A 13,231-nucleotide genomic window follows, 5' to 3' on the forward strand; every position below is an offset into this window, starting at 1 on the left:
TCTTCCTTAATGACTCTGTACATGGGTGAAACAGACATTTGAAGAAGCTGACAAGAACAGGGATGGATTGCTGAATATAGAAGAGATCTACCAGCTCATGCATAAACTTAATGTGAATTTGCCTCGCAGGAAAGTCCGTCAGATGTTTCAGGTTAGTATTCTTTTTCATGTACATGTGCTGTTTTTGTTCTTGCAGTGACAGCTTCTCAGTCCTTTTTCTATTTACAAAAATAGGCCCATGTTAAATGGGAGAACTTTCAGCTTTGGCCTAGGGGACAAGAAGAAAGTGGGCCATAGTATAGATAACAATATCAGTAGTAACCAGACCAGGGGGTTTAAGTAATGGCCTGCGAAATGTAGGCTTTGGCGAGATCTCGGCGAGTCTGGCTGTATTTTTAAAGCCAACTGAATACATCCTAACCCAGAGGTTCCCAAATGCGGTCCTCAACAGTTCAGGTTTCAGAGATATCCATGGTTGAGCACAGGTGACTTAGGGTCTGAAACAGACAAATCTCAGGTGCACAACTCCAAATTATTGCTAATATATAAATGCAATAAAATGTTGCAATCAATAGAGGTTTTTAGCATAACTATGGTTATGGGCCTACCCACCATATCCAGGTAACCTCTTTAGGGTAGGTCCCTAACATACTAGGGTTCAAATCCAGAGCGCAGGACCCCCCAAACTGGCCCAGCTAAGCTGCCCCAGGGCACCGCAATAGTAAGAAAAGTGCAGTGTAAAAGAGATAGTTAAGAGCAGCCACAGCTGCATATAAAGAATGAAAATAAAAAAGTGAAGTACATGTATATAAACAAACAGTGAAGGGTTAAAATGTGTTATAAAAGAAAAATGTGTTATATGCAGTGCCCTGAAACAGATCAACCAAAGCAATCCAGTGGGACCAAACACTTTTTGCATTTTTCAACCCAAAAATGACTTTTTTGGGGGTGTTTTAAGATAATTTTTTTATTTATTTTGCCTAACTTCATTTATCCTGTCTTTGGGTGGAGAAACTTTTTTGCCTGTTTTTGCCTATGGAGTTTTCGCCTAGGCAAAAATGTCCTGGAATTGAATAGGGCGATACTTTGGAAACAGGCGAAAAAACGCGCATCGGCGAAAAACTTTTTGCGGATCACGGCTTTTCGCCTCTAATTGAATACGGGCCAAAGGGTTGTCATGTCTACCTATGGGACAGATAAACAGAGGCAGTCTCATTACTTTTCAATCAGCCCTTGTATATACACTCAGAATGTCGACTCAGTCTCAATGATAACATTTAAAAATGTTGGCATGGACAGATTGTCGACATTCACAATGTCGTCACTGAGGGAATGTCGACATTGTGAATGTCGGCAACGAACTAATAGGGTTATGGTTAGTTTACAGGTGTACGGAAAAATGCATTTTCGACCTGCCGACTCAACATTCACAATGTTGACATTACGTCAGTGCCGACATTGAGAATGAAAATATTTCACATGTTGACATTCGGAATGATGACTTTTTATACCACTCCTAGCGCAGTTGTGCGTTTATGATGATGAGCATGATAATGGATATCAAACCAAGCATACGGATAGGGGCGGGCACACTGCTACATGCTCACAGCTCTGCATACGGCAAATAAATACCTTTTTTCTGTGCACGCAATGCGGGTGCATCTACAGGCCCACAATATCATCATGCCAGTATAACTACACTACTACATGAGTGAACAGCAGAGAAGTACAGAGGATCAATGATCTCTATGCCTGCATAATGTTCCAAGCAGTTTGTCCACACCATTATCCATAGAGAACGACGCAATGCCTTTTAATATTGGATCAGTCTGGCCTTTAGGTTTAATATTTAAATTCAAATTGCGCTACAAGTCACGTTACATATTACGCGGGAGCTCCGTGTGACAGTAGCGCAGAGCATCTTTTTGAGCGACGTTTTACCTTCAAATGCCTCTTATTCGCACAGTGATTGCTGGCTCTGCCATACAGGTGACTCTTTGCACTCCATATATCCAGTATCCATTTTATATTGAGGAACTATAAATCACAGCGGTTGCTGTAGAGATATTATATTTATACATATGTGTTATATCTTTTGGTAACTGTATACCTAAGTATGGTGTTGAATACTTAGCCCATCGCAGGTCCATCTGCCAGGCCCATGATGGTCTTGTGCATCCCTTCTTATGTAGTAAGGCAGCAGATTTTTCAAAATTTCCTTCAAAGCCCAATGCCATACCAAATTGTTTGATTTTTTGCATAAGAAGACCTAGGGCTTCCTTGGGATTAGATAAGTATAACAGTATATCATCGGCAAAACCCGAGATTATAATATTCTTAATAGTAGTGTCTGCAGGCAACAGTGAAGCATGGTGGAGGTTCCTTGCAAGTCTGGGTACTGCATTTCAGCAAATGGAGCTGGGGATTTGGTCAGGTTTAATGGTTTTCCTCAATGCTGAGAAATACAAACAGGTACTTATCCATCATGTAATACCATCAGGGAGGCGTCTGATTGGCTCCAAATTTATTGTGCAGCAGCACAACGACCCCAAGCATACAGCCAATGTCATTAACAACTATCTTCAGTTTAAAGAAGTACAAGGAGTCCTGGAAATGATGATATGGCGCCCACGGAGCCCTGATCTCAACATCATTTAGTCTGTCTGGGATTACATGAAGAAACAGAGGGATTTCAGAAAGCCTACATCCACAGAGGATCTGTGGTTAGTTCTCCAAAATGTTTGGAACAATCTCTCTGCCGAGTTCTTTCAAAAACTGTGTGCAAGTGTACCTAGAAGAATTGATGCTGCTTTGAAGGCAATGGGTTGGCACATCAAATATTGATTTGATTTAGATTTTTCTTCTGTTCATTCACTTTGCATTTTGTTAACTGCTAAAAATAAACTATTAACACTTCTATTTTGAAAGCATTCTTACTTTGCAGCATTTTTTCCACACCTGCCTAAAGATATTGCATAGTACTGTAAAAGGTCAGGAATCTGCGTCTGTTGATGAAGACCCTGGCCTCGTCCCTCCTGAAAAATGGAGTCGACGCCCCCGTTTCTGGGAAATGTGACCAGCCATGCCCCCTGCTTCGTCCCCCAAGCGCCGCAGAATGTCAATTACATGCTGCGTCTTGGGGGGGTCAGTGAGTGTAATCGCAGGACCTATTCTGCACATACGCAGAACATGTCCTGCACAGGCGCAGACCCGGAGACATTGAAGATTTATGTTCATCATCGGATGAATGTACATCTCTGATTTAGGCCCATTGTTCTGTGGCATGTTGCCTCTAATTGTATTGACATAAATATACTGGAATGACATCAATGGTTTAGAAGACAAATGCGTGTATAAGAATATAGAATTTGTGAATCCCAAGCAATGTCCTTGCTATCTAGCAATATCTAGAGAACAAGTTAATGTTTAAATGTTTTGAATGCAACTAAATGTCTCATGAAAGGGACAGTTTTCTTTAGTTAAGCTACGTTTCAGGAAGGGAGTCTGATGATTGGTCTGTCCTAAAGACCTACATAAAAAGAAGCATTTATTAGAGAACCTCTGTCAAATGTTTGGTAAATCCTGAGCAAATCCTCTTAGGCAGATGTTTGAAGCAGAGATAATAATGACATGAGTACTGTGACTGTGTCGCTAAGGACAATCTAAAACAGCCCACAAGATATGTTTTATTGGCATTCAAGATTGTGTTTTTCTTCGCAGAGCTGCTGATGCTCTCATTTCCTTGTGTTCTAGATATGGTACATTTAGGCATTATTAAAGAGACACCAAGCCTAAAATACTAGTACAGCAAAACCTTGATTTATTCAAAAAGAAACATGTAATAGGTCCAGTGTGTTAATAGAATGAGATTTTTCACATTGATTGTATACATGTTCTACACCTGTCTTGCAGCTGAATGCAAGCTGTTCTATATAATCAGCTGCATGTAATGTCTATCTGTGGCGTGGCAGACAGAAAGTCTGCTGTACATAGGAAAATATCATCCTCCATACATTTTTCATATATATCTAACTCCTTTAACTTGTACATATATCTTTGCAAATGTTATTAATAGCTATTTAGTAGAATCTGATTAATAGTTTATTTTTAAAGCACCAGAAGCACAGGGAAATAAATAAAATGTTATGTATCTTAAAGGCGTCACTTTTGGAGAATCCCTTCCAATACTTTTCTGGCATGACCCCCCCCCCCCACTTCCCCAAGCTCTTTGGGAGAGGTCAGCGCATATTGCCTCCTCGGTGTAATTTGGCTCCTAGTTACACTACATGTAATTTGGGTGTGGCGAAGTAGTATCTAGAGCAGACAATCCAAAATGGAACTTGTAACAAAAACCTGTCCCAATAATTCCTAGAAAATAAATGATGGACCAAAAACTGTGTTCAATAGGGATGTAGTCGGCATCCCGGCGGTTAGAATCCCGACCTCTGACATCCCGACAGTGAGTATTAGGGTTAGGCACTAGGGGGAGGGTTAGGCTGCAGGAGGTTAGGGTGCAGGGCGTGGGGGAGTGGGCAGTTAGGGTTAGGCTGCGGGGCGTGGGGAAGGGGGGAGTTAGAGTTAGGCTGTGGGGGGGGGTGTGGGGGAGGGGGGAGTTAGGGTTAGGCTGCGGGGGGGTGTTGGGGAGGGGGGAGTTAGGGTTAGGCTGCGGGGGGGGTGGGGGAGGGGGGAGATAGGGTTAGGCTGCGGGGGGTGTGGGGGAGGGGGGAGTTAGGGTTAGGCTGCGGGGGGGTGGGGGAGGGGGGAGTTAGGGTTAGGCTTTGGCTTTGGGGGGTGTGTGGGGGAGGGGGGAGTTAGGGTTAGGCTGTGGGGTGTGGGGGAGGGGGGAGTTAGGGTTAGGCTGTGGGGGGTGTGGGGGAGGGGGGAGTTAGGGTTAGGCTGCGGGGGGGAGGGGGGAGTTAGGGTTTGGCTGCAGGGGGGTGTGGGGGAGGGGGGAGTTAGGGTTAGGCTGCGGGGGGTGTGTGGGGGAGGGGGGAGTTATGGTTAGGCTGCGCGGGGTTTTGGGGAGGGGGGAGTTAGGGTTAGGCTGCGGGGGGGTGGGGGAGGGGGGAGTTAGGGTTAGGCTGCGGGGGTGTGGGGGAGGGTGGAGTTAGGGTTAGGCTGCGGGGGGTGTGGTGTAGGGGGGAGTTAGGGTTAGGCTGCGGGGGGGGTGTGGGGGAGGGGGGAGTTAGGGTTAGGGTGTGGGGGAGGGGGGAGTTAGGGTTAGGCTGCGGGGGTGTGGGGGAGGGTGGAGTTAGGGTTAGGCTGTGGGGTGTGGGGGAGGGTGGAGTTAGGGTTAGGCTGCTGGGTGTGGGGGAGGGTGGAGTTAGGGTTAGGCTTTGGGGGGGTGTGTGGGGGAGGGGGGAGTTAGGGTTAGGCTGCGGGGTGTGGGGGAGGGGGGAGTTAGGGTTAGGCTGCGGGGGGTGTGGGGGAGGGGGGGAGTTAGGGTTAGGCTGCGGGGGGGAGGGGGGAGTTAGGGTTTGGCTGCAGGGGGGTGTGGGGGAGGGGGGGAGTTAGGGTTAGGCTGCGGGGGGGGGGTGGGGGAGGGGGGAGTTATGGTTAGGCTGCGCGGGGTGTTGGGGAGGGGGGGAGTTAGGGTTAGGCTGCGGGGGGGGTGGGGAAGGGGGGAGTTAGGGTTAGGCTGCGGGGTGTGGGGGGAGGGTGGAGTTAGGGTTAGGCTGCGGGGGTGTGGTGTAGGGGGGAGTTAGGGTTAGGCTGCGGGGGGGGTGTGGGGGAGGGGGGGAGCTAGGGTTAGGCTGCGGGAAGGGTGGCTGAACATCGACATCCTAACTACCGGGATCCCTTACTCAACACGTTCACAATACAAACAAAAACGTTATTTTCGCCATAGTTTGTTAGTTAAAGCAGCAGCACATTTGAACACTGCATATCTAGTTCTCTTGCTCTGAATATCCTGTATTGTTACACATGATGACTATTTACTAACATGATATAATAACACTCCATAGCAACCTATTAGACATCTGCTATAGGATAAATATGGTTCCTGCAGCTTTGCAGCACATTTATGTAATTCACACTTGATATTCTTTTTTAAAAGACGCTTTGTAGATACAGTTGGCCCGTATAGTTTATAATCATATTATTGATTTTATGTTAAATACAAATGTAATGCAGCTGTACTGGCCAGTATGTTCTATGGCATCGAGTTTGTCATTGACTCCACAAAAGAGTCACTCAACGGACAATGTGGCAGAAAACTGTCTCCGGTGTTGTTGCAGAATATCCCATAAATGCTCAGTTGGGTCAGATCTAGTGAGTAAGTAGGACTATTACATATGGACAGCATTTGTGTCATGCTTGTGAAACTATTTTGTTAACCACACTTGTTTTGTGGATGTGGGCGGTCTTCCCGTCAGACAAGAAATGCTGCTGCATAGGTAAAGATTATCACTCAGAGCTAATATATAATGGTTAGCATTGACCGCCCCTTGTACGAGAATGACTGTACACATACCATGATAGGAAAAATGAACCCCACCAAGTATAGACTCTTCAGAATATCTAACTTTTGTTAGTAAGCACTCAGGGGGAGATTAACTAAACTCTGGAAAGTGATACATTGGAGAGTGATAACATGTAGCAGAAAAATGACAAACTCTGCCCGTGCATCAATTTCCATGAAGGTTTTGCTCTGTATTTTTAGTTTCTATGTGCATATATCATAGAACTAAGTATGCCAGAAATCTTGCTAGCATTGGTTTTGCAATAGGGGCTTGTGTCAAAATGATTAACAAAATGATTCGTGCTTTATAACATTAAATTCTGATTTGAAAAAGGCTCACATTTTTTAATAACACATTATTAAACACAACCAAATTTACAGCAGTTAGAGCTGAATTATCAAACTGATATTTGTCTGTTCACAGCATCAGAACAAAGTAATTATTTTAATGCAACAAAATAGGAATCCTGTATAGAATTTCTCTGTACAATAAATAGGAGTTTCTGAACTAACTTCTTATTTTATGAGACAAGTATAAGAGAAATGATTACAAGGACACACATCTAGAAATTATAGACCATTAACATGATTGTCCATGATTGTGATATTTTATTGTGGTTGCATAAAACAGACATCATAATCATATTTAGCATCATTATATGTCTACAAGTGTGTCTATGGGAAGTGAGAAGTAATGAGTGAGCGTAAGAAGTATGAAAGTGAGAAGTGACACATAATACTACAACTCATCACATTTTTTTACAAAAATTCTCGATGAACACTCCATTAATCTGCCCTTGAGTCTGTTGCTCCTGCTGTCACTTTTTTCCTGTGACGGTTTCCTCAAAAACCTTTGCACCCCACTCTAATCCGCTTTCTCAATAAATGCTCTTGCCCCCCTGATCTGCCATGACATCTCCTCCCCCCCGCCACCCAGGTTTACTGACCTTATCTTTCTCCACTCCTCCCCCCACCACCCAGGTTTACTGACCTTATCTTTCCCCACCTCCCCCCACCACCCAGGTTTACTGACCTTATCTTTCTCCACTCCTCCCCCCACCACCCAGGTTTACTGACCTTATCTTTCTCCACTCCTCCCAACACCACCCAGGTTTACTGACCTTATCTTTCTCCACTCCTCCCAACACCACCCAGGTTTACTGACCTTATCTTTCTCCACACCTCTATGATGAACACACCATCCTCATCTCCTCCCCACCCTCCTTCTGCCTCCTCTATGCTATCACTTCTATCCTCCTCCAATACCTCCTTCCTGATGCCTGGTCCCACTGAGTCTACCTGGTCAATTTTTCCCTCTCTGGGTCTCCACCATTCATAAGAAACCATCCCTTGAATGTTCTCTCCCTAAACACAATACCATCCCATCTCTTTCCCTTTGCATCCAAGCTCAATGAGCTAGTAGGCTACAATCACTTAACCTCTCTTCTCTCCTCCCACTTGCTCCTTGACACACTCCAATCTGAGATGTTCACAATGCAATAGCGGGTGCTTGTTAGCTAACTGCAAAGAATGATGATGATTAATCTATTAAAGGATATATGGTCATTACTTTTTCACTTTTATTATTGATTGGTCTGAGTGTGTTCATATGTTTGATATGAAACCATTTCTTTCGTAGGAAGCAGACACTGATGAAAATCAGGGCACATTAACCTTTGAGGAGTTCTCCGTGTTTTACAAGATGATGTCATTACGGAGAGACCTGTACCTCCTCCTTTTAAGTTACAGTGACAAGAAGGATCACGTAACTGTGGATGAACTTGCTCACTTTCTGAAACAGGAACAAAAGGTTTGAAACCATATTTGTTGTTTCTTTTTCATGTAAAATGTGTATATATTTATTGTATGTATGTATTTTATTTGTACAGCATACCTTATATCAAGTCATAACTGTATGAACTCAAAAATGCTCTATGAACAGCCTTTATACCCTTTGTGTGACTCCATTCGTGTCCTCCTATCCTTTAATAGACTTACAGATTACTGTGCATAGGAAGCATCGCTGTGATCACAGCCATGTCTAACATACAGTATTTTCAGTTCATAGTATATTGAATAATCAGATTGCAGATTAAGGTTTCTGGGCTTCTACGTATTGTACAGTAAGATGGCAGCAGTAACTGTGTGGGTGGCTTTGATGTGTTTATATGAATCCATAATGACCTGAGAGAGTGTGACCACAGCATGAAGGAGTCTCATAAAATGGAATGGAATAAATATCAGTATCTGCTAAAAAGATGACGTGCAGAGATTATAGTCCAATGTAGAAGGGCACTCCTGGAGAAGTATTAATGCTGCGCAATGTGGCAGTCATTCAGATTTTCAAATATATACATTTATTTTCTCTCTTTTTTTAATATGTTCATTGGAAAAGTCAAGCATATACATTTTAGTTAGTGTTTACCTATTTTATATATATATATATATATATATAAAGAGAGCGAGATACATGTACACACATTTCTCCATTTCCACCTACAACATTTCTGTAGTCATGTGATAGCTATAAGTGAGGGGGGCTTATGATTTATTTATTTATTTATTTTAAATAAAGGTTGTAAAGAGTAAATAGTTCTTCTAAGCACACCAGACTTCTTCTGTTATAGAAACTGTTTCACAATTATTTGTGAATATTACTCAATGCTTTTTCCTACTGTGTCAACATATTTTAGGATTAGTGGCCAATTAATTTGAAAACGGTTTTACTAATTCCTTAAGGTCAGGAGCACAAGCAACTCTGGTTATAGCCTGTATTTATTTTATTAATAATAATAATAATAATAATAATAAACCTGTGTTGAAATTCCAGACATCCCCCTAAATTCATATGTATGCCTCGGTCAATATGCCATCTGTCTATGAACTGTCATCCAGTAATGTCCTGGAAAAATAAATCAGGTCATAGTGGAGATTTTTCAGATATACTCAACAACAGTATGTTGCTTTGTTGTTATCAAAACTGATAATATGGAATAGAGAGTTCATACATGTCTTTGTCTATAGCTACTGATATGAAAAGGCAGCAGTGCTATGTATTAACAAGCAACAGTTTCAAACCAATGTTAAATCATCTGTGATTTTTTTTTTTATGTGTATCAACCATGGGACAGTATAAAGGCATATAACAGGAGATTTTAGAAGTGGAGATGTTGCCCATAGCAACCAATCAGATTCTACTTAACATTTAACTAGCACATTCTAGAAGATAATAGCTAGAATCTGATTCAGTAAATTAACCACTAGGGGTCTATTTATTCATGTATATATTGTCCAAATAAGGGGATAACATAACTAGTTTTGCAGCTGTACAAGTAATGCTTGTGAAAAAGGCTTCAGATGCCTTGACTGGAGAAGCTTATATATGGCGACACTTACTGCAGTGCTATAACCGTCAGTGGCCCTTGACGTAGAGAGCGATGGCCTTTGGCCAGTGTAAACACCCAGTCATAAGGCTTTTTGCCATCTGATAAATGTGCCCCCAAGAATGAGATATAAGATACTTTATATGTTAAGCCTGTTAAATATCACCCAAAATGCATTATAATAAAAATACTTGAATATAGTAATACAAATGAAACACTGAGTTAAATGCTTAACTGAGTTAAAGGCTTAATGGAAATAACATAATGTAATAAAATAATACCAACATGTATGATCTGAATTTATAGTCATTACATATGATTCATCTTATTGTTTTGCCATAGAAAAGTTATGGCTTGAAATCAGTCACAGTGACCCAAATGTAATAGGCCGTGATATGTGGGCAGTGGCTAAATTTCATTGATGTAACCGCTAGATATAAATTGTCACTGTACATCCAGCAACTACATCGCCGAAATCTCACCACTGAGCACATCTCCAAGGCTATGATTTAATCACGCATGTGCAGCACATTTTGCCCATATCTCGCTGTTTAGTCACTGAGCCCCATAACCAGTTCACAATGTTCACTATGGGACTCAGGTAGAGTTGGCCCCAATTTCCAAGAAAACAGAGTTTTATAAAGTGTACTATACACAGATTTTTTTGCAGGTAGCGGGACGTATCTCAAAATGTGCTCAGCTCTGGGAGTGTAGCAAATGTGACAGCATTGTGCAGCATACAACAGTAGTGTACGCACAAAGATGGGGCCAGAAGAAAACAGTAGTGTATTTGTCAGGTTACACCAAGAGACATGGCTTGACAGTGAATGCTAAAAATACACTTAAATACAGATGCTAAGACAGCACTAAAGTACTAATTAAGTTCAATTAAATACAAACATTAGTTGTTAAAAATCAAATGGGAATCTGTATTCCTGCTTTGGGTCGATTGCAAATATCAAATAAATATATAAAGCAAATAGATTGCAGCAGTCACACTAATAATAGTAACATATAAAAAACCCTTGCACTAATTGATAAATAAACTAGTACAGAGTGTATATAAAAAAAAATGTTCAAAATAAATAAACATTTTTATTATCACAAATACATCTGAATACATTTCATTGACCGGTCAGTAATCTAAAATAACACATATACATCAATCTCCCAATAATATGGATAACAATTAGTTTGTTTCAAAAACAATATATCCTCAGGATCCAAATATTCTTAATATAGTTGTAGGAGGTGGATATGCATAAACACATTTTTATTATAAAAAATATATATATTGGCAAATGATCACTGTGCCCACACTGAAAAACTCTTAGTGATATTGAAAAATGTCCTTTCCTTTGGATAGTAGAAAGAGCTTTTAGAGTTTACTTGGATGCTGGCTGCAATTGATTAAGGACAAATGTCCGACATGTATCTCCGAATAATCCATATTAGGGAACCTGCGTTGATGTAATTAGTAGGTCTCCTCTTAGCGTGATCCGCCCGTTCCCTCTAACACAGTTGAGGGAGGGATATATCCAGGGAAGAAAAATGTCTTAACTCTAAACAGGGGACCTTCCAAGCTTGTACCTGTCCAGTAAGAGTATCCTTAGGGGGAGATATAGATGCAATCAGCCAGGCAGAAGCAACTCCTGGGATCAAGCACCTGTAAGTGATGCGCACCCTGACAGTCGCATATAAGTCTTTGCTGTGATATGGGATGCACTTGAGTGACCATGTCCTTACTGTAGCTGCATCAGGCTTGTACATCCTCTCGTTCCTCTAAAGTCTGGGGAGACCTAAGCACAAAATGCATCCAAATCTGCATAGTGATGAGAGTGTAATAATGTTCTGTGTGCAGTCCAATAAACACTAAATTTGCCCCCAGATGTGCTTACCTCCAACTCTCCAGCAGCTTGTAGGTGTGCATTTAGTCTTCCAAGCTGAATGCTGAAATCACACGTGTTAAGCGGCGCTCCAGCTGTAGTTGAACTACAAATCCCAGCATGCATTGCAACAGTTTTAGCATGGCCAATTAGCAAAACTCTGGCAGGGCATGTTGGGATGTGTAGTTCTACAAAACCTGGAGGGGCCGCTTATTGCCCACCCTTATGTTGATTATTGGGGTTATTGAATTAGATTTTTGGATTTTGTTTTTGTGTTGTTGTGTTTTTTTTTAATGCACAATTAATCTGCTTCAGTGAATAACCATTAGAATAACTATAGTAAATTGACCAACCAAAATTGCATACTATGTTACCTTGTAATAGTTTGCTCTTGTAAGTGACTGATTATAGTAGTTACAGTCTTGCCCCATAAAAGATAAACTAAAGAGAACTCCTTAGATTCATCTCCCTATGCCAGCAGATAAGTACCAACAGTAGTTTATTCATGATAGATATAGTCTGTGTATGGTTGAGTCTTGGTATTGTATATTGTGTTCATTCTAAGCTTTGATTGCCTTTGCGCTATAGATTTATCCAGTAATATCATTGAAAATAGCAATGTGCTCTCATGACATCTTGTCTTTGTTTTGTGCCCTATATACTCCGTCCTTTCTAGATGAAAAGTAAGATCTTTTAGAGCGCTACTGAAATTCAATATTTATAACTGTTTTGCTGACAGTTTATTTATGGTTCACTGCCTCTCAAGCTTTATCAAAGGGATTTCTGCCATAGCCCTGGGTCCAGACTTTCCACTGAATTAACACTCAGTGTACTAGAGAAGAGAACATCTCACAACAGTGCTGTCATTTTTCCATGCAGATGACTAATGTGACAACAGAATACTGTCTTGACATTATACAGAAGTTTGAAGTGTCAGAAGAAAACAAGGAACAAAGTGTGCTGGGAATAGAAGGTATGATTTGCGTATGAATGAGCTAAATATTATTCTGTAAAGAAAGGAAGTGTTTATTATTAACCATATATGTTAAGCATGATGTCTGAACCAAAACATTGTTAGAAGATCGCATAGGGAAATGGAGGAGAAAAAGCGAAGAGAAGTCTAAATGCTCATGAATCCGAGTGACTGGCTTACAGTCTCATAGGTAACAGAAATGTTCTCTATTAAGATTAAAAAACTGCGTTTTACTTTCTTGCTTTATTTTATGTACATTTCCCTTTCAGGATTTAGTTATCCTTTAATGTACACATTTTTCTCCAATACAAGATAATTGGACCCTTTACCTATAGGATCCATAGTGTTTTTTTAGCATATGTTTTCTTTTTTTTTGAGAAAAGTTTTTATTAAATTTTCTACGGGTACATAATATAAAAGGTACGTCTTTAGACAAATATAAATACATCCATAAGAATTGGCATAAAACCAAAAATACAGATAATATAATCATTGGACAACTTAACCTCTGTTTAGAAAAGCAGCG

General features: G+C 41.1%; 1 protein-coding gene across 2 annotated transcripts in view; it reads left to right on the top strand.

Annotated features, from left to right (window-relative positions):
* The window catches only part of PLCH1 (phospholipase C eta 1), a 222,213-nt gene that overhangs the window by 91,584 nt on the left and 117,398 nt on the right, over positions 1 to 13,231 (top strand). For both annotated transcript variants that reach the window (XM_088447686.1, XM_088447685.1), the window contains exons 4-6: positions 22 to 151; positions 8,103 to 8,273; positions 12,612 to 12,705. In XM_088447686.1, coding sequence (XP_088303812.1) covers positions 22 to 151; positions 8,103 to 8,273; positions 12,612 to 12,705 — 395 coding nt within the window. The remainder of the gene's footprint in view (positions 1 to 21; positions 152 to 8,102; positions 8,274 to 12,611; positions 12,706 to 13,231) is intronic.

The sequence above is a fragment of the Taudactylus pleione genome, unplaced genomic scaffold (genome assembly GCF_031769625.1).
Source record: "Taudactylus pleione unplaced genomic scaffold, aTauple2 ptg000436l, whole genome shotgun sequence".
Classification (NCBI taxonomy): Eukaryota; Metazoa; Chordata; class Amphibia; order Anura; family Myobatrachidae; genus Taudactylus; species Taudactylus pleione.